General features: G+C 38.5%; 1 protein-coding gene and 1 long non-coding RNA gene across 4 annotated transcripts in view; one reads left to right on the top strand and one right to left on the bottom strand.

Moving 5' to 3' along the window:
* Positions 1-21,851, top strand: part of CPNE8 (copine 8) — a 327,878-nt gene that overhangs the window by 281,804 nt on the left and 24,223 nt on the right. The window contains exon 18 of one of the 3 annotated variants that reach the window (XM_033415075.2): positions 17,191-17,242. The exons of the other annotated variants lie outside the window; for them this stretch is intronic. Coding sequence (XP_033270966.2) covers positions 17,191-17,221 — 31 coding nt within the window. The 3' untranslated portion in view covers positions 17,222-17,242. The remainder of the gene's footprint in view (positions 1-17,190; positions 17,243-21,851) is intronic. 3 annotated transcript variants of the gene reach the window in all.
* LOC125960480 (uncharacterized) overlaps positions 1-21,851 on the bottom strand; it is a 49,254-nt gene that overhangs the window by 25,555 nt on the left and 1,848 nt on the right. The gene's annotated exons all lie outside the window — the stretch shown is intronic.

Genomic DNA, 21,851 nt, shown 5'->3' with positions numbered 1-21,851 from the left:
GGGGAAAATCCATATGATCATCTCAATAGATGTAGAGAAAGGTTTCAACAAAATTCAACACCCATTTATGATAAAAATCCTGCAGAAAGTAGGCATAGAGGGAACTTTCCTCAACATAATAAAGGCAATATAGGACAAACACAGAGCCAACATCGTCCTCAAGGGTGAAAAACTGAAAGCATTTCCACTAAGAACAGGAACAAGAAAAGGTTGCCCACTCTCACCACTCTTATTCAACAGAGTTTTGGAAGTTTTAGCCACAGCAATCAGATAAGAAAAGAAAATAAAAGGAATCCAAATCGGGAAAGAAGAAGTAAAGCTGTCATTGTTTGCAGATGACATGATACTATACATAGAGAATCCAAAAGATGCTACCAGAAAACTACTAGACCTAATCAATGAATTTGGTAAAGTAGCAGGATACAAAATTAATGCACAGAAATCTCCTGCATTCCTATACACTAATGATGAAAAGTCTGAAAGTGAAATCAAGAAAACACTCCCGTTTACCATTGCAACAAAAAGAATAAAATATCTAGGAAGAAACCTACCTCAGGAGACAAAAGACCTGTATGCAGAAAATTATAAGACACTGATGAAAGAAATTAAATATGATAAAAAAGATGGAGATATATACCATGTTTTTGGATTGGAAGAATCAACATTGTGAAAATGACTCTACTACCCAAAGCAATCTACAGATTCAAATGCAATCCCTATCAAACTACCACTGGCATTTTTCACAGAACTACAACAAAAAATTTTGCAATTTGTATGGAAACACAAAAGACCCCGAATAGCCAAAGCAATCTAGAGAACAAAAAAACGGAACTGGAGGAATCAGGCTCCCTGACTTCAGACTATACTACAAAGCTACAGTAATGAAGACAGTATGGTACTGGCACAAAAACAGAAAGATAGATCAATGGAACAGGATAGAAAGCCCAGAGATAAACACACGCACATATGGACACCTTATCTTTGATAAAGGAGGCAGGAATGTACAGTGGAGAAAGGACAGCCACTTCAATAAGTGGTGCTGGGAAAACTGGACAGGTACATGGAAAAGTATGAGATTAGATCACTCCCTAACACCATACACAAAAATAAGCTCAAAATGGATGAAAGACCTAAATGTAAGGCCAGAAACTATCAAACTCTTAGAGGAAAACATAGGCAGAACACTCTATGACATAAATCACAGCAAGATCGTTTTTGACCCACCTCCTAGAGAAGTGGAAATAAAAACAAAAAAAAACAAATGGGACCTAATGAAACTTCAAAGCTTTTGCACAGCAAAGGAAACCATAAACAAGACCAAAAGGCAACCATCAGAATGGGAGAAAATATTTGCAAATGAAGCAACTGTCAAAGGATTAATCTCCAAAATTTACAAGCAGCTTATGCAGCTCATTATCAAAAAAACAAACAACCCAGTGCAAAAATGGGCAGAAGACCTAAATAGACATCTCTCCAAAGAAGATATACAGACTGCCAACAAACACATGTAAGAATGCTCAACATCAGTGATCATTAGAGAAATGCAAATCAAAACTGCAATTAGGTATCACTTTACACCAGTCAGAATGACCATCATCAAAAAATGTACAAACAATAAATGCTGGAGAGGGTGTGGAGAAAAGGGAACCCTCTTGCACTGTTGGTGGGATTGTGAATTGGTACAGCCACTATGGAGAACAGTATGGAGGTTCCTTAAAAAGCTACAAATAGAACTACCATATGACCCAGCAATCCCACTACTGGGCATATACTCTGAGAAAACCATAATTCAAAAAGAGTCATGTACCAAAATATTCATTGTAGCTCTATTTACAATAGCCCGGAGATGGAAACAACCTAAGTGTCCATCATCAGATGAATGGATAAAGAAGATGTGGCACATATATACAATGGAATATTACTCAGCCATAAAAAGAAATGAAATTGCGGTATTTTTAATGATGTGGATAGATGTAGAGTCTGTCATACAGAGTGAAGTAAGTCAGAAAGAGAAAGACAAATACCGTATGCTAACACATATGTATGGAATTTAAGAAAAAGTAATGTCATGAAGAACCTAGGGGTAAGGCAGTAATAAAGACACAGACCTACTACAGAATGGACTTGAGGATATGGGGAGGGGGAAGGGTAAGATGTGACAAAGCGAGAGAGAGGCATGGACATATATACACTACCAAACATAAGGTAGATAGCTACTGGGAAGCAGCCGCATAGCACAGGGAGATCAGCTCGGTGCTTTGTGACCCCCTGGAGGGGTGGGATATGGAGGTTCGGAGGGAGGGAGATGCAAGAGGGAAGAGATATGGGAACATATGTATATGTATAACTGATTCACTTTGTTATAAAGCAGAAACTAACACACCATTTTAAAGCAATTATACTCCAATAAAGATGTAAAAATAAATAATAAAATTAATTTTCATTTTTCAGGTAATAATATTTGTTTTGGAATCTTTATGACTAATTTTCACATTAATCTAAAGAATGTATTATGTTTTTTCTCTTCCATCTGTATGATCAATAATAATAAACTCAAAACAATCATTATTGCACCCATAATCTATTTTAGGGAATATGCTCAGGGCTATAATATGGATTATTTCCTTTACGAGGTGACAGTAGTGTTATTGTTTATGTTTTACTCATGATATAAGGGATACATACAGTGGCCATTTGTGGTGGAGCTAAAATTCCAAACAAAATATCTGATTCCAATTCACTGTGTTATGATACCTTGCATACTTTTTATCTCTACTAGAGAGGTAAAGAGTCACAAAAGAAAGTGTAGGAAAATGACCTTTCATTGTGGATACTGTTGGTTACCTCAGTACACTGTCAAAAGTAGTTTGGGTAATAACATAGTAACATAAAAATTGCTGTGTTACTTTGAAATATTTAAATGTATCCCTTATTGAGAAGATTTAATTCATTGTGTATATCAAAATTAAACTACTCAAGTAAAACATTTCTGAGTCAGTTTCTTACGTTTTCTTATTGCCCTCTCTAATCCTATGTACTAATAATGAGCTGAAAGAATATTCCAGAAATCTGAACCAACGATTTATGAACTTTTATAAAAAGAATCAAAGAAATTTACTTGACAAAGACTCCAAAGAAATGTGTTTGAATTCCAAAACCCTGACAAAGTTAACGTCTCCATAAGATTTGTCATAGTAATATTAAAATATAAATTATAGATTGCCTATATTTGAAAAAAGACAGAAGAATCAAGCTTCTTTAGTACATTTGAAATATAATTTGATTCTGTAAGTCTATATATACGTGTTACCTCCTTGAAGAAGAGTTAGGATGTGATCAGACTCTTTCTACTTCATATATTTCTGAAGCACTTTAATTATTTTATCATAAATATATAACACTTTAAAAAGATAAATTAGAAGAAATGGTAGCACAAAAGATTATTTTCTTTGAAATTTAGATTTCCTTGCAAAGTGCAAATATATGCCAATGTGTAGAGCATATACCATAGAAATAATAATTTTACGGGTTTTTTTAACATCTTTATTGGAGTATAATTGCTTTACAATGGTGTGTTAGTTTCTGCTGTATAAAAAAGTGAATCAGCTATACATATACATATATACCCATATCTTCTCCCTCTTGCATCTCCCTCCCACCCTCCCTATCCCACCCCTCTAGGTGTTCACAAAGCACTGAGCTGATCTCCTTGTGCTATGTGGCTGCTTCCCACTAACTAGCTATTTTACATTTGGTAGTGTATATATGTACATGCCACTCTCTCACTTCGTCCCAGCTTAACCTTCTGCCTCCCCCTGTCCTCAAGTCCATTCTCTACATCTGCGTCTTTATTCCTGTCCTGCCCCTAGGCTCTTCAGAACCTTTTTTATTTTATTATTTTTTAGATTCCATACATATGTGTTAGCATACAGTATTTGTTTTTCTCTTTCTTCACTCTGTATGACAGACTCTAGGGCCATCCACCTTACTACAAATAATTCAATTTTGTTTCTTTTTATGGCTGAGTAATATTCCATTGAATATATGTGCCACATCTTCTTTATCCATTCATCTGTCAGTTGACATTAAGGTTGTTTCCATGTCTTGGCTATTGTAAATAGTGCTACAATGAACATTGTGGTACATAAATCTTTTTGAATTAGGGTTTTCTCAGGGTATATGTCCAGTAGTGGGATTGCTGGGTCGTATGGTAGTTCTCATTTTAGTTTTTTAAGGAACCTCCATACTGTTCTCCATAGTGACTGTATCAATTTACATTCCCACCAACAGTGCAAGAGGGTTCCCTTTTGTCCACACCCTGTCCAGAATTTATTGTTTGTAGATTTTTTAATGATGGCCATTCTGAATGCTCTAAGGTGATACCTCATTGCAGTTTTGATATGCATTTCTCTAATGATTAATGATGTTGAACATTCTTTCATGTGTTTGTTGGCGGTCTGTATATCTTCTTTGGAGAAATGTCTATTCAGGTTTTCTGCCATTTTTGGATTGGGTTGTTTGTTTTTTTGATATTGAACTGCATGAGCTGCTTGTATATTTTGGAGATTAATCCTTTGACAGTTGCTTCATTTGCAAATGTTTTCTCCCATTCTGAGGGTTGTCTTTTGGTCTTGTTTATGGTTTCCTTTGCTGTGCAAAAGTTTTGAAGTTTCATTAGGTCCCATTTGTTTATTTTTGTTTTTATTTCCACTTCACTAGGAGATGAGTCAAAACGAGTCTTGCTGTGATTTATGTCATAGAGTGTTCTGCCTGTTTTCCTCTAAGAGTTTTATAGTGTCTGGCCTTACATTTAGATCTTTAATCCATTTTGAGTTTATTTTTATGTAGCATGTCAGGGAGTGTTCTAATTTCATTCTTTTACATGTAGCTGTCCAGTTTTCCCAGCACCACTTATTGATGAGGCTGTCTTTTATCCACTGTATATTCTTGTCTCATTTGTCAAAAATAAGATGACCATATGTACATGGGATTATCTCTGGACTTTCTTTCCTGTTCCATTGATCTATCTTTCTGTTTTTGTGCCAATACCATACTGTCTTGATTACTGTAGCTTTGTAGTATAGTCTGAAGTCCAGGAGTCTGATTCCTCCAGCTCTGGTTTTCTTTCTCAAGATTGCTTTGGCTATTCAGGTTCTATTGTGTTTCCATACAAATTGTGAAATTTCTTGTTCTAGTTCTGTGAAAAATGCCAGTGGTAGTTTGACAGGGATTGCATTGAATCTGTAGATTGTTTTGGGTAATAGAGTCATTTTCACAGTGTTGATTCTTCCAATCCAAGAACATTGTATATCTCTCCATCTGTTTGTACCATCTTTAATTTCTTTCATCAGTATCTTATAGTTTTCAGCATACAGGTCTTTTGTCTCCTTAGGTAGGTTTATTCCTAAGCATTTTATTCTTTTTCTTGCAATGGTAAATGGGACTGTTTCCTTAATTTCTCTTTCAGATTTTTCATCATTAGTGTATAGGAATGCAAGAGATTACTGTGCATTAATTTTGTATCCTGCCACTTTACCAAGTTCATTGATTAGCTCTAGTAGTTTCCTGGTAGCATCTTTAGGATTCTCTATGTATAGTATCATGTCATCTGCAAACAGTGACAGATTTACTTCTTCTTTTCCAATTTGGATTTCTTTTTCTTCTCTGATTACTCTGGCCAAAACTCCCAAAACTATGTTGAATAATAGTGGTGAGAGTGGGCAACCTTGTCTTGTTTGTAATCTTGCAGGAAATGGTTTCAGTTTTTCACCATTGAGAATGATGTTGGCTGTGCATTTATCATATATGGCCTTTATTATGATGAGGTAAGTTCCCTCTATGCCTACTTTCTGGAAGGTTTTTATCATAAAGCAGGGTAGAATTTTGTCAAAAGCTCTTTCTGCATCTATTGAGATGATTGTATGTTTTTTCTCCTTCAATTTGTGCATATGGTTTATCACATTGATTGATTTGTGTATGTGGAAGAATCCTTGCATTCCTGGGATAAGCCCCACTTGATCATGGTGTCTGAACCTTTTAATGTGCTGTTGGATTCTGTTTGTTAGTATTTTCTTGAGGATTTTTGCATCTATGTTCATCAGTGATATTGGCCTGAAGTTTTCTTTCTTTGTGACATCTTTTTCTGGTTTTGATATCAGGGTGATTATGGCCTCATGGAATGAGTCTGGGAGTGTTCCTCCCTCTGCTATATTTGGAAGAGTTTGAGAAGGATAGATGTTAGCTCTTCTCTAAACGTTTGATAGAATTCGCCTTTGAAGCCATCTGGTCATGAGCTTTTGTTTGCTGGAAGATTTTTAATCACAGTCTCAATTTTAGTGCTTGTAATTGGTCTGTTTATATTTTCTACTTCTTCCTACTTCAGTCTTGGAATGTTGTGCTTTTCTAATAATTTGTCCATTTCTTCCATGTTGTCCATTTTTTGGGCATTTATTTGCTTGTAGTAATCTCTCATGATCCTTTGTATTTCTGCAGTGTCAGTTGTTACTTCTCCTTTGTCATTTCTAATTCTATTGATTTGACACGTCTCCCGTTTTTCTTGATGAGTCTGGCTAATGGTTTATCAATTTTGTTTATCTTCTCAAAGAACCAGATTTTAGTTTTATTGATCTTTGCTATTGTTTCCTTCAGTGCTTTTTCATTTATTTCTGATCTGATCTTTATTATTTCTTTCCTTCAGATAACTTTGGGGAGAGGTTTTTCTTCTTTCACTAATTGCTTTAGGTGTAAGGTTAGATTGTTTATTTGAGATGTTTCTTGTTTGTTGAGGTAGGATTGTATTGCTATAAACTTCCTTCTTAGAAATGCTTTTGCTGCATCCAATAGGTTTTGGGTCGTCGTGTTTTCATTGTCATTTCTTGCTAGGTATTTTTTTATTTCCTTTTGATTTCTTCAGCGATCTCTTGGTTATTTAGTAGTGTATTGTTTAGCCTCCATGTGTTTGTGTTTGTTACAGATTTTTTCCTGTAGTTGATATCTAGTCTCATAGCATTGTAGTTGGAAAAGATACTTGATACATATTCAATTTTCTTAAATTTACCAAGTCTTGATTTGTGACCCAAGATATGATCTATCTAGGAGAATGGTCCATGAGCCCTTGAGAAGAAAGTGTGTTCTGTTGTTTTGGGGTGAAGTGTCCTATAAATATCAATTAAGTCCATGTTGTTTAATGTATCATTTAAAACTTGTGTTTCCTTATTTATTTTCATTTTGGATGATCTGACCATTTGTGAAAGTGGGGTGTTAAAATCCCCTACTCTGATTGTGTTACTGTTGATTTCCCATTTTATGGCTGTTAGCATGTGCCTTATGTATTGAGGTGCTCCTATGTTAGGTGCATAAATATTTACGATTGTGATATCTTCTTCTTGGATTGGTCCCTTGATCATTATGTAGTGTCCTTCTTTGTCTCTTGTAATAGTCTTTGTTTTAAAGTCTATTTTGTCTGATATGAGAATTGCTACTCCAGCTTTCTTTTGATTTCCATTTGCATGGAATATCGTTTTCCATCCCCTCACTTTCAGTCTGTCTGTGTCCCTAGGTCTGAAATGGTTCTGTTGTAGAGAGCATATATATAGAACTTGTTTTTTTTATCCATTCAGCCAATCTATGTCTTTTACTTGGAGTATTGAATCCATTTACATTAAGGTTCTTATTGATATGTGTGTTCCTATTACAATTTTCTTAATTGTTTTGGTTTGTTATTGTAGGTCTTTTCCTTCTCTTGTGTTTCCTGCCTAGAGAAGTTCCTTTAGCATTTGGTGTAAAGCTGGTTTGGTAGTGCTGAATTCTCTTAACTTTTGCTTGTCTGTAAAAGTTTATATTTCTCCATCGAATCTGAATGAGATCCTTGCTGGGTAGAGTAATCTTTATTATAGCTTTTTCCCTTTCATCACTTTAAATATGTCCTGTCGCTCCCTTCTGGCTTGCAGTGTTCCTGCTGAAAGATCAGCTGTTAAGCTTACAGCGATTCCCTTATATGTTATTTGTTGCTTTCTCCTTGCCGCTTTTAATATTTTTTCTTTGTATTTAATTTTTGATGGTTTGATTAATATGTGTCTTGGTTTTTTTCTCCTTGGATTTATCCTGTATGTGGCTCTCTGTGCTTCCTGGACTTGATTGACTATTTCCTCTCCCATATTAGGGAAGTTTTCAACTATAATCTCTTCAAATATTTTCTCAGTCCCTTTCTTTTTCTCTTCTGTTTCTGAGACCCCTATAATTTGAATCTTGGTGTGTTTAATGTTGTCCCAGAAGTCTCTAAGCCTGTCCTCAGTTCTTTTCATTCTTTTTCATTATCTGCTCTGTAGAAGTTATTTCCACTATTTTATCTTCCAGGTCATTTATCCGTTCTTCTGCCTCAGTTATTCTGCTTTTGTTTCCTTCTAGAGAATTTTTAATTTCATTTATTGTGTTGTTCATCTTTGTTTGCTCTTTAGTTCTTCTAGGTCCTTGTTAAACGTTTCTTGTATTTTTTCTGTTCTACTTCCAAGATTTTGGATCATCTTTACTGTCATTACTCTGAATTCTTTTTCAGGTAGACTGCCTATTTCCTCTTCATTTGTTTGGTCTGGTGGGATTTTACCTTGCTCCTACAACTGCCGTGTGTTTTTCTGTCTTCTCATTTTGATTAACTTACTGGCTGCAAGTTTGTAGTTCCCGTTGTTTTTGGTGTCTTCCCCCAGTTCCTACGGTTGCTTCAGGGGGTTGTGTGGGCTTCCTGATGGAGGGGCCTAGTGCCTGTGTTCTGAGGCTGGATCTTGTCTTTCTGGTGGGCATGTCTACGTCTGGTGGGGTGTTTTGGGGTGTCTGTGACCTTATTATGATTTTAGGCAGCCTCTCTGCTAATGGCTGGCCTCTCTGCTAATGGGTGAGTTTGTGTTCCTATCTTGCTAGTTGTTTGGCATAGGGTGTTTAGCACTGTAGCTTGCTGATCATTGAGTGGAGCTGGGTCTTAGCATTGAGCTGGAGATCTCTGGGAGAGCTTTCAATGTTTGATATTATGTGGAGCCGGTAGGTCTCTGGTGGACCAATGTCCTGAACTTGGCTTTCCCACCTCAGAGGCACAGGCCTGACTCCCAGCCGGAGCACCAAGACCCAGTCACATGGCTCAGATGCAAAGGGACAAAGAAAGAAATAAAGAAAAGAAAATAGTATAAATAGAAAAAAATAAAATAAAAAGTAAAATATTGTTAAAATTAAAAAAAGTTTTTAATTATTACAAAAAATTTATAAAGTAATAAAAGAAAAAAAAAGGACAGACAAAACCCTAGTACAAATGGTAAAAACAAAACTATACAGACAATATCACACAAAGAGGCATACACATACACACTCACAAAAAGATGATAAGGAAAAAGAAAAAATATATATATATACATATATATATATATATATATATAAAGAAAAAGGAAGCAACCAAATCAATAAACAAATCTACCAATGATAATAAATTCTAAATACTAAACTAAGATAAACATAAAACCAGAAACAAATTAGATGCAGAATGTAAACCCCAAGTCTACAGCTCCTCCCAAAGTCCACTGCTTAAATTTTGGGATGATTTGTTGTCTCTTCAGGTATTCCAGAGATGCAGGGTACATCAAGTTGATTGTGGAGTTTTTATTCCCTGCTCCTAAGGCTGCTGGGAGAAATTTCCCTTTCACTGCTTTGTTTGCACAGCTCCTGGGGTTCAGCTTTGGACTTAACCCTGCCTCTGCATGTAGGTCCCCTGAGTGTGCCTGTTCTTTGCTCAGACAGGACAGGGTTAAATTAGCAGCTGATTAGGGTGCTCTGGCTTACTCAGTCCAGGGGGAGGCAGGGGTACAGAAAGTGGGGCAACTCTGCAGCTGCAGGGGCCATCATAACGTTGCAACAGCCTGAGGAGTGCTGTGTGTTCTCCCAGGGAAGTTGTCCCTGGATCACGGGGCCCTGGCAGTGGTGGGCTGCAGAGGCTACCAGGAGGGGAGGTGTGGAAAGTGACCTGTGCTTGAGCACAGGCTTCTTGGTGGCTGCAGCAGCAGCCTTAGCATTTCATGCCAGTCTCTGGTGTCAGTGCTGATAGCCACAGCTCACGGCCGTCTTTGGATCTCGTTTAGGCAGTGCTCTGAATCCCCTCCCCTCACACACCCCAAAACAATGGTCTCTTGCCTCTTAGGCAGTTCCAGACTTTTTCCCGCACTCCCTCCCGGCTAGCTGTGGTGCACTAGCCCCCTTCAGGCACTGTTTGCGCAGCCAACCCCTGTTATCTCCCTGGGTCTGACCTCCAAAGACTGAGCCTCAGCTCCCAGCCCCCACCCACACTGGCAGGTGAGCAGTCGAGCCTCTCAGGCTGTTGAGTGCTGGTCAGCACCGATCCTCTGTGTGGGAATCTCTCTGCTTTGCCCTCTGCACCCCTGTTGCTGTGCTCTCCTCCATGGCTCCAAAGCTTCCCCCCTGCCACCCCCATCTCCACCAGTGAAGGGGCTTCTTAATGTGTGGAAACTTTTCCTCCTTCACAGCTCCCTCGCAGAGATGCAGGTCCTCTCCCTATTGTTTTGTCTCTGTTTTTTCTTTTTCTTTTGCCGAACCCAGGTACATGGGGAGTTTCTTGCTTTTTGAGAAGTCTTAGGTCTTATGCCGGCATTCAATAAGTGTTGTGTAGGAGTTGTTCCACATGTAGACGTATTTCGGATGTATTTGTGTGGGGGAAGGTGATCTCCACATCTTACTCCTCCGCAATCTTGAAGGTCTCCGAGATAATAGTTTTAAAGGATTATTCTATGCTACTGATGGTGACAAGACTAAAATGGATTGAATAGTTCTTATATAAAGTACATTGTATTTTCAAATTAGTGTATCTAGCAGGAGTGAGAGTCACACAATACACTTATGATTTTTTCTACACCATTAATTATCCTCAAAATTAAGACATTAAAGCATTAATAAAAGCACAACTTTATTATAAAGTAAAATACAAAATTTCTATGAATTTTTAAGATAAAACAACAAACTTCAAAGAAAATCCAAGTTTACTGTATCTGCTTCAGGCTCTATCTTTTTTTTTTTTTTTTAACATCTTTATTGGGGTATAATTGCTTTACAATGGTGTGTTAGTTTCTGCTTTATAACAAAGTGAATCAGTCATACATAAACATATGTTCCCATATGTCTTCCCTCTTGCGTCTCCCTCCCTCCCATCCTCCCTATCCCACCCCTCCAGGCTGTCACAAAGCACCGAGCCAATATCCCTGTGCCATGCGGCTGCTTCCCACTAGCTATCTACCTTACTACGTTTGTTAGTGTGTATATGCCCATGACTCTCTCTCGCCCTGTCACAGCTCACCCTTCCCCCTCCCCATAACCTCAAGTCCGTTCTCTAGGAGGTCTGCGTCTTTATTTCTGCTTTACCCCTAGGTTCTTCATGACATTTTTTTTCTTAAATTCCATATATATGTGTTAGCATACGGTATTTGTCTTTTTCTTTCTCACTTACTTCACTCTGTATGACAGACTCTAGGTCTATCCACCTCATTACAAATAGCTCAATTTCGTTTCTTTTTATGGCTGAGTAATATTCCATTGTATATATGTGCCACATCTTCTTTATCCATTCATCCGATGATGGGCACTTAGGTTGTTTCCATCTCCGGGCTATTGTAAATAGAGCTGCAAAGAACATTTTGGTATGACTCTTTTTGAATTTTGGTTTTCTCAGGGTATATGCCCAGTAGTGGGATTGCTGGGTCATATGGTAGTTCTATTTGTAGTTTTTTAAGGAACCTCCATACTGTTCTCCATAGTGGCTGAACCAATTCACATTCCCACCAGCAGTGCAAGAGTGTTCCCTTTTCTCCACACCCTCACCAGCATTTATTGTTTCTAGATTTTTTGATGATGGCCATTCTGACTGGTGTGAGATGATATCTCATTGTACTTTTTTTTTTTTTTTAACATCTTTATTGGGGTATAATTGCTTTACAATGGTGTGTTAGTTTCTGCTTTATAACAAAGTGAATCAGTCATACATAAACATATGTTCCCATATGTCTTCCCTGTTGCGTCTCCCTCCCTCCCACCCTCCCCATCCCACCCCTCCAGGCTGTCACAAAGCACCGAGCCAATATCCCTGTGCCATGCGGCTGCTTCCCACTAGCTATCTACCTTACTGCGTTTGTTAGTGTGTATATGCCCATGACTCTCTCTCGCCCTGTCACAGCTCACCCTTCCCCCTCCCCATAACCTCAAGTCCGTTCTCTAAGAGGTCTGCGTCTTTATTCCTGCTTTACCCCTAGGTTCTTCATGACATTTTTTTCTTAAATTCCATATATATGTGTTAGCATACGGTATTTGTCTTTTTCTTTCTCACTTACTTCACTCTGTATGACAGACTCTAGGTCTATCCACCTCATTACAAATAGCTCAATTTCGTTTCTTTTTATGGCTGAGTAATATTCCATTGTATATATGTGCCACATCTTCTTTATCCATTCATCCGATGACGGGCACTTAGGTTGTTTCCATCTCCGGGCTATTGTAAATAGAGCTGCAATGAACATTTTGGTACATGACTCTTTTTGAATTTTGGTTTTCTCAGGGTATATGCCCAGTAGTGGGATTGCTGGGTCATATGGTAGTTCTATTTGTAGTTTTTTAAGGAACCTCCATACTGTTCTCCATAGTGGCTGAACCAATTCACATTCCCACCAGCAGTGCAAGAGTGTTCCCTTTTCTCCACACCCTCTCCAGCATTTATTGTTTCTAGATTTTTTGATGATGGCCATTCTGACTGGTGTGAGATGATATCTCATTGTAGTTTTGATTTGCATTTCTCTAATGATTAATGATGTTGAGCATTCTTTCATTCATTGTAGTTTTGATTTGCATTTATCTAATGATTAATGATGTTGAGCACTCTTTCATGTGTTTGTTGGCAGTCTATATATCTTCTTTGGAGAAATGTCTATTTAGGTCTTCTGCCCATTTTTGGATTGGGTTGTTTGTTTTCTTGTTATTGAGCTGCATGAGCTGCTTGTAAATTTTGGAGATTAATCCTTTGTCAGTTGCTTCATTTGCAAATATTTTCTCCCATTCTGAGGGTTGTCTTTTGGTCTTGTTTATGGTTTCCTTTGCTGTGCAAAAGCTTTGAAGTTTCATTAGGTCCCATTTGTTTATTTTTTTTTTATTTCCATTACTCTAGGAGGTGGGTCAGAAAGGATCTTGCTGTGATTTATGTCATAGAGTGTTCTACCTATGTTTTCCTCTAAGAGTTTGATAGTTTCTGGCCTTACATTTAGGTCTTTCATCCATTTTGAGCTTATTTTTGTGTATGGTGTTAGGGAGTGATCTAATCTCATACTTTTACATGTACCTGTCCAGTTTTCCCAGCACCACTTATTGAAGAGGCTGTCCTTTCTCCACTGTACATTCCTCCCACCTTTATCAAAGATAAGGTGTCCATATGTGCATGGGTTTATCTCTGGGCTTTCTATCCTGTTCCATTGATCTATCTTTCTGTTTTTGTGCCAGTACCATACCGTCTTGATAACTGTAGCTTTGTAGTATAGTCTGAAGTCAGGGAGCCTGATTCCTCCAGTTCCTTCTTTTGTTCTCAAGATTGCTTTGGCTATTCAGGGTCTTTTGTGTTTCCATACAAATTGCAAAATTTTTTGTTGTAGTTCTGTGAAAAATGCCAGTGGTAGTTTGATAGGGATTGCATTGAATCTATAGATTGCTTTGGGTAGTAGAGTCATTTTCACAATGTTGATTCTTCCAATCCAAGAACATGGTATATCTCTCCATCTATTTGTATCATCTTTAATTTCTTTCATCAGTGTCTTATAATTTTCTGCATACAGGTCTTTTGTCTCCTTAGGTAGGTTTATTCCTAGATATTTTATTCTTTTTGTTGCAATGGTAAATGGGAGTGTTTTCTTGATTTCACTTTCAGATTTTTCATCATTATTATGTAGGAATGCCAGAGATTTCTGTGCATTAATTTTGTATCCTGACACTTTACCAAATTCATTGATTAGCTCTAGTAGTTTTCTGGTAGCATCTTTAGGGTTCTCTATGTATAGGATCATGTCATCTGCAAACAGTGACAGCTTTACTTCTTCTTTTCCGATTTGGATTCCTTTTATTTCCTTTTCTTCTCTGATTTCTGTGGCTAAAACTTCCAAAACTATGTTGAATAAGAGTGGTGAGAGTGGGCAACCTTGTCTTGTTCCTGATCTTAGTGGAAATGCTTTCAGTTTTTCACCATTGAGGATGATGTTTGCTGTGGGCTTGTCATATATGGCCTTTATTATGTTGAGGAAAGTTCCCTCTATGCCTACTTTCTGCAGGGTTTTTATCATAAATGGGTGTTGAATTTTGTCAAAAGCTTTCTCTGCATCTATTGAGATGATCATATGGTTTTTCTCCTTCAATTTGTTAATATGGTTTATCACATTGATAGATTTGCGTATATTGAAGAATCCTTGCATTCCTGGAATAAACCCCACTTGATCATGGTGTATGATCCTTTTAATGTGCTGTTGGATTCTGTTTGCTAGTATTTTGTTGAGGATTTTTGCATCTATGTTCATCAGTGATATTGGCCTGTAGTTTTCTTTCTTTGTGACATCTTTGTCTGGTTTTGGTATCAAGGTGATGGTGGCCTCGTAGAAGGAGTTTGGGAGTGTTCCTCCCTCTGCTATATTTTGGAAGAGTTTGAGAAGGATAGGTGTTAGCTCTTCTCTAAATGTTTGATAGAATTCGCCTGTGAAGCCATCTGGTCCTGGGCTTTTGTTTGTTGGAAGATTTTTAATCACAGTTTCAATTTCAGTGCTTGTGATTGGTCTGTTCATATTTTCTATTTCTTCCTGATTCAGTCTTGGCAGCTTGTGCATTTCTAAGAATTTGTCCATTTCTTCCAGATTGTGCATTTTATTGGCATAGAGTTGGTTGTAGTAATCTCTCATGATCTCTTTTATTTCTGCAGTGTCAGTTGTTACCTCTCCTTTTTCATTTCTAATTCTATTGATTTGAGTCTTCTCCCTTTTTTTCTTGATGAGTCTGGCTATTGGTTTATCTATTTTGTTTATCTTCTCAAAGAACCAGCTTTTAGTTTTATTGATCTTTGCTATTGTTTCCTTCATTTCTTTTTCATTTATTTCTGATCTGATTTTTATGATTTCTTTCCTTCTGCTAGCTTTGGGGTTGTTTTGTTCTTCTTTCTCTAATTGCTTGAGGTGCAAGGTTAGGTTGTTTATTCGAGATGTTTCCTGCTTCTTAAGGTGGGCTTGTATTGCTGTAAACTTCCCCCTTAGAACTGCTTTTGCTGCATCCCACAGGTTTTGGGTCGTTGTGTCTCCATTGTCATTTGTTTCTAGGTATTTTTTGATTTCCTCTTTGATTTCTTCAGTGATCCCTTCATTATTCACTAGTGTATTGTTTAGCCTCCATGTGTTTGTATTTTTTACAGATCTTTTCCTGTAATTGATATCTAGTCTCATGGCGTTGTGGTCAGAAAAGATACTTGATACGATTTCAATTTTCTTAAATTTACCAAGGCTTGATTTGTGACCCAAGATATGATCTATCCTGGAGAATGTTCCATGAGCACTTGAGAAAAATGTGTATTCTGTTGTTTTTGGATGGAGTGTCCTATAAATATCAATTAAGTCCATCTTGTTTAATGTATCATTTAAAGCTTGTGTTTCCTTATTTATTTTCATTTTGGATGATCTGTCCATGGGTGAAAGTGGGGTGTTTAAGTCCCCTACTATGAATGTGTTACTGTCAATTTCCCCTTTTATAGCTGTTAACATTTGTCTTATGTATTGAGGTGCTCCTATGTTGGGTGCATAAATATTTACAATTGTTATATCTTCTTCTTGGATCGATCCCTTGATCATTATGGAGTGTCCTTCTTTGTCTCTTTTAATAGTCCTTATTTTAAAGTCTATTTTGTCTGATATGAGATTTGCTACTCCAGCTTTCTTCTGGTTTCCATTTACATAGAATATCTTTTTCCATCCCCTTACTTTCAGTCTGTATGTGTCTCTAGGTCTGAAGTGGGTGTCTTGTAGACAGCATATATAAGGGTCTTGTTTTTGTATCCATTCAGCTAATCTGTGTCTTTTGGTGGGAGCATTTAGTCCATTTACATTTAAGGTAATTATCGATATGTATGTTCCTATTCCCATTTTCTAAATTGTTTTGGGTTCGTTATTATAGGTCTTTTCCTTCTCTTGTGTTTCTTGCCTAGAGAAGATCCTTTAGCATTTGTTGTAAAGCTGGTTTGGTGGTGCTGAACTCTCTCAGCTTTTGCTTGTCTGTAAAGGTTATAATTTCTCCATCAAATCTGAATGAGATCCTTGCTGGGTAGAGTAGTCTTGGCTGCAGGTTTTTCTCCTTCATCACTTTCAGTATGTCCTGCCACTCCCTTCTGGCTTGTAGGATTTCTGCTGAGAGATCAGCTGTTAACCTTATGGGGATTCCCTTATGTGTTATTTGTTGTTTTTCCCTTGCTGCTTTTAATATGCTTTCTTTGTATTTAATATTTGACAGTTTGATTAATATGTGTCTTGGCGTATTTCTCCTTGTATTTATCCTGTATGGGACTCTCTGTGCTTCCTGGACTTGATTAACTATTTCCTTTCCCATATTAGGGAAGTTTTCAACTATAATCTCTTCAAATATTTTCTCAGTCCCTTTCTTTTTCTCTTCTTCTTCTGGAACCCCTATAATTCGAATGTTGGTGCATTTAATGTTGTCCCAGAAGTCTCTGAGACTGTCCTCAGTTCTTTTCATTCTTTTTTCTTTATTCTGCTCTGCAGTAGTTATTTCCACTATTTTATCTTCCAGGTCACTTATCCGTTCTTCTGCCTCAGTTATTCTGCTATTGATCCCATCTAGAGTACTTTTAATTTCATTTATTGTGTTGTTCATCGTTGCTTGTTTCATCTTTAGTTCTTCTAGGTCCTTGTTAACTGATTCTTGCATTTTGTCCATTCTATTGTCCATTCTATCTCCAAGATTTCGGATCAACCTTACTATCATTATTCTGAATTCTTTTTCAGGTAGACTGCCTATTTCCTCTTCATTTGTTAGGTCTGGTGCATTTTTATCTTGCTCCTTTATCTGCTGTGTGTTTTTCTGTCTTCTCATTTTGCTTATCTTACTGTGTTTGGGGTCTCCTTTTTGCAGGCTGCAGGTTCGTAGTTCCTCCTGTTTTTGATGTCTGTCTCCAGTGGCTAAGGTTGGTTCAGTGGGTTTTGTAGGCTTCCTGGTGGAGGGGACTAGTCAGGCTCTATCTTTAACTCTCTTGATGGTTGAGTATATCTCCCCTTCTCTTAGGTATATTTTATGGTGAATCAAAAGAAAGCCAAAATAGAAGTGATTAAATTCATCAATCAAAAGACATAAAGTAGGTGAATAGATTTTTTTTTAAAGACCCAATTTTATGCTGTCTATGAGAGACTCAACTTCGAATTAAGACGTACATAGGTTGAAAATGAGGAATGGATAGAAAGATACTCCATGAAAATGGTAACCAAAAGAGAGAAGGCAAGGGCAGCTGTACCTAGACAAAATAAACTTTAAGTCAAAAATGTCATAACAGGGCTTCCCTGGTGGCGCAGTGGTTGAGAGTCTGCCTGCCGATTCAGGGGACATGGGTTTGTGCCCCAGTCCAGGAAGATCCCACATGCCACAGAGCGGCTAGGCCCGTGAGCCATGGCTGCTGAGCCTGCCCATCTGGAGCCTGTGCTCCGCAACAGGAGAGGCCACAACAGTGAGAGGCCTGCATACCACAAAAAAAAAGTCACAACAGACAAAGGTCATTACATAATAAAAGGGTCAATTTATGTGATATATATCATTTTATATAATTTTATATATATATATATATATATTTTTTTTTTTTAGCTTGTCATTTGCAACATTGATGAACCTGAAGGATGTTATACTAGGTGAAATAAGCCAGACACAGAAAGAGAAAAACTACATCATCTCACTTATATGTAGAATTTTTAATGCTGAATACATAGAAGCAGAGTTTTAGAACAGTGGTTAACAGAGGTGGAGAGGTAAAGGGAATGGGGAGATATTATTGGTCACAGGGTACAAAGTTGCATTACATAGGATGAATATGTGTAGAGATCTCATATATTGTATGATGACTATAATAAATACTTCACTGAATGCTGGAAATTTGCTAAAAGGGTAAATTTCAAGTACACTGATCACACCCCAAAAAATATGGTAACTATGTGACATCATGATATGTTATCATGCTTGACTGTAGTAATTATTTCACTGTGTATATGTGTATCAAATCATCATGTTGTACACCTTAAATACAATTTTTATTAAAAAGAACAAAAATTTTAAAGGGTCAATACAACAGGATGACATAATAATTATAAATATGTATAGACCAAGCATCAAAGAACCTAAGCTTTTTTTTTTTTTTTTTTGCGGTACGCGGGCCTCTCACCGTTGTGGCCTCTCCCATTGTGGAGCACAGGCTCTGGACACACAGGCCCAGTGGCCATGGCTCACGGGCCCAGTCACTCCACGGCATGTGGGATCTTCCCAGACCGGGGCACGAACCCGTGTCCCCTGCATCAGCAGGCAGACTCTCAACCACTGCGCCACCAGGGAAGCCCCCTAAGCATATTTTTTTAATCGACATATCTGAAGGGAGAAATAGACATCAATACAATAGTATTAGAAGGCTTCACTACCCACTTTCAATAATGAATAGATCACCCAGGCCGAAAATAAATAAGGAAACAGCAAATTTGAGTAATGCTCTAGACCAGATGGAACCTAATTGACATATACAGAACATTCCATTCAATAGCAACAGAATATATATTCTTTTCAAGCATACATGGAACATTCTCTAGGATAGATCACATGCTGAGTCACAAAACAAGTCTCATTAAATGTAAGAAGATTGATGTCATTCTGAGTATCTTTTCTGAACACAATGGAAAAAAAATCAATAACAAAAATAAATCACAAAACTCACAAACAAATGGAAATGAACACACTCTTTAGTGATCATTGGGTCAAAGAAATCAAAAAGGAAATTAGAAAATATCATGAGAAAAATGAAAACACAATATACCAAAAGTTATGGTATACTGTATACTACTGTACTATTTTTTTGGGGTGTGATCAGTACTAAGAGGGAAAATTATAATGATAAGACAACATTTTTAAAAAGAAGAAAAATCTCAAATGACCTAGGTTTATACCTCAAGGAAATAGGAAAAGAACAACAAGCTAAGCACAAGTTAATGGAAGGAAGGAAATAATAATTAAATAAAAATTAGAGCAGAAATAAATGGAATAGAGACTAGGAATACAATAGAAAAAAACTGGCAAAGCTAAGAGTTGGGTTTTTTTAAATATAAATAAAATCAACAAACCTTTAGCTAGAATAAGCAGAAAAATGACTCAAGTAAATAAAATCAGAAATGAAAGAGCAGACATTACAACTGAAGCCACAGAAATAAAAAATATTATAAGGGGCTATTACAAACAATTGGACTCCAACAAATTGGAAAACTTAGAATAAATGAATAAACTCCTAGAAAGTTACAACCTACCAAGAATGAATCAGGAAGACATAGAAAGCCTGTACAGAACCATAACAAATAAGGCGATTGAATCACACACACACACACACACAGAAAGGGACACAGGGAAATGGGGCTAATGGATATGTTTATTACCTTGATTGTTTTGATGGTAAAATGAGTATATACATATGTTGAAACACAGCAAATTGCTTATATTAATTATGTGCAGTTTTTTGTATACCAATTATACCTCAATAAAGCTGCGGGCAAAAAGACATAGTAACAACAACTGAGACTTTCTCAAGAGGTAACAAGAAGTGTTGAAAGAGAAATAAGAAGTAAATGCCCCCAGGTGGAAGACTCACTTCTCTCCCCACTCGCACAGTGGAGCAGTGCCTTGCCCCAGAGGCCATCGAAGAGGCTGAAGGCTTACTTGCATCAAAGTGGGCTTCTGGAGCTGAACCTGGGGCCCCAATCTGACTCTGCCAAGATGGTGGAGAAGTCGGAGGACATGGAGTTCATCTCTCCTCACAAATACATCAAGAATACATCTAAAAAGGAACAGTTCTCACGGAGCACCACATGAACACTGGCAGAGGACCTCAGACACCTAAAAGGACAAGAAAGATCCCCATGTAACTGGGTAGGATGAAATAAGAGAAAAGGAAGAGGAGAGGAAGTGGAAAGGGACCTGCAGCCCTGGGCAGGGAGCTGAAGGAGAGGAGAGGTTCCTGCATCCAGGGAAGCCCCCTCACTGGTGGGGAGATCAGTTGGAACAGATGGGAAGCTTCAGGGACTACCGGAGGAAAGTGCAGCAACCAGTCTGTGACAAACAGGACACAGTGAGACCTACACAGATAGTCTGTGCCACAGCCCTGCATGCCCCAGGCTGAGACGTGCATCCACCAGTGCAGAAGGGGGCTGGATACTGGAACTTGGGATTTGGAGAGCAAACCTGGGGAGAAGAATGGTGTTGGCCGCAACGAGACAGCCTGAGGGGATGGGAGTGAGGAAATCCACAACTGGGAATGCTTGTAGAAGAAACCCAGACTGCAATATAAGTGAAGTGCCATTGTTGAATGACACAAAATGGGTGGGGCTACCATTGCATCCTCTCTCCCCACATGCCGGCCCCTGCCTCTCCAGGCACTAGGAAGGGCTCCTGCCAGAGTTGACTCTCTTGCACTGTTGGCCACCATACCCTAGCATACCCACCCCAGCATACTCTGTTCCCACCAGGGCCAGCTCTCTCATACCTGAGGCCACCAGCTGGCTCTCTCACTCCCATGGCTGCCGGCTCCCCTGCATGACCCATTCCCATATGGGCTCCCACAACCCCATCTGCTGCCTCCTCTGCGCCCTCTCTTCACTGGGTGGACTCATGTGCTCTGGAAAGCCTCAGGAGCAGGCGCCTGTGAGTGGCCCACACAGATAGGTGGCGCTGAAACCATGGCTAAGCCCCAGAGGCCATGCAATTAAGGAAGAAAAGCTGAAATCTCTCCTGGCAGCTGTGCAAACTGTGAATTGACACCCCCGCAACTGGCTTTGTAAACTCAGTGCCTACAGAACATCTGAATGGACAACAAGTGCTCCCACAGAAAAGACGGGTCTAGCTTTAGCAGCTGTAGACTTTGTGGGAACATACATGCCAGGGTTGTACCAGGCTAGAGTCTGAGCTGACGACAGGGTGTCCAGACCCATGATTACTGCAATCCTGGGACCTGACTTCAGTGGACCTACACTGATGGCCTGGTGAAAACATATGAAAGACACCAGGGCCAATTGTAGGCATACCCACAGTTAAGGAAAGGCCAAGAGCAGTGCCAACAACAGTGTAATCTGAGAACTTGCACAAAGGGTGAAAAGTGACATGACAGAGCACACCCACAGGTGAACAACTCCAGAGAAATATTCAGTGGCTTTCCTCCCAGTGGGAGTGATCCAATCCTGCCTACCTCACACTGCAGATCAGAAACACAGCTAAGAAACAGATCTTGGGGCCTCTACTCCAACAAATGTGGAGCAAACCCCACCTCTAACACGGCAGTGACAACCACAGAGCAAAAGGGAGGCCCTGCTCAATATCCAGTGCAGGCTCTGGTCACCACAATATCAGTCACATCTCCTATCAAGGGGATAATGGCCAGCATACACTGAGGGAAAAGGTGGCAGTCATCTATACTAAAAACCATGCTTGCACCAAAAAATATTTAACCTGCACAGGCTACACAGGGATGTTCCCACATAAAAATAACCCTCCCAAGACAGTCTGAG

This window comes from Orcinus orca, chromosome 11 (assembly GCF_937001465.1).
Source record: "Orcinus orca chromosome 11, mOrcOrc1.1, whole genome shotgun sequence".
Taxonomy (NCBI): Eukaryota; Metazoa; Chordata; class Mammalia; order Artiodactyla; family Delphinidae; genus Orcinus; species Orcinus orca.
Note: the sequence above shows the minus strand (reverse complement) of the source record. Positions and strands in the feature narration are given on the sequence as shown.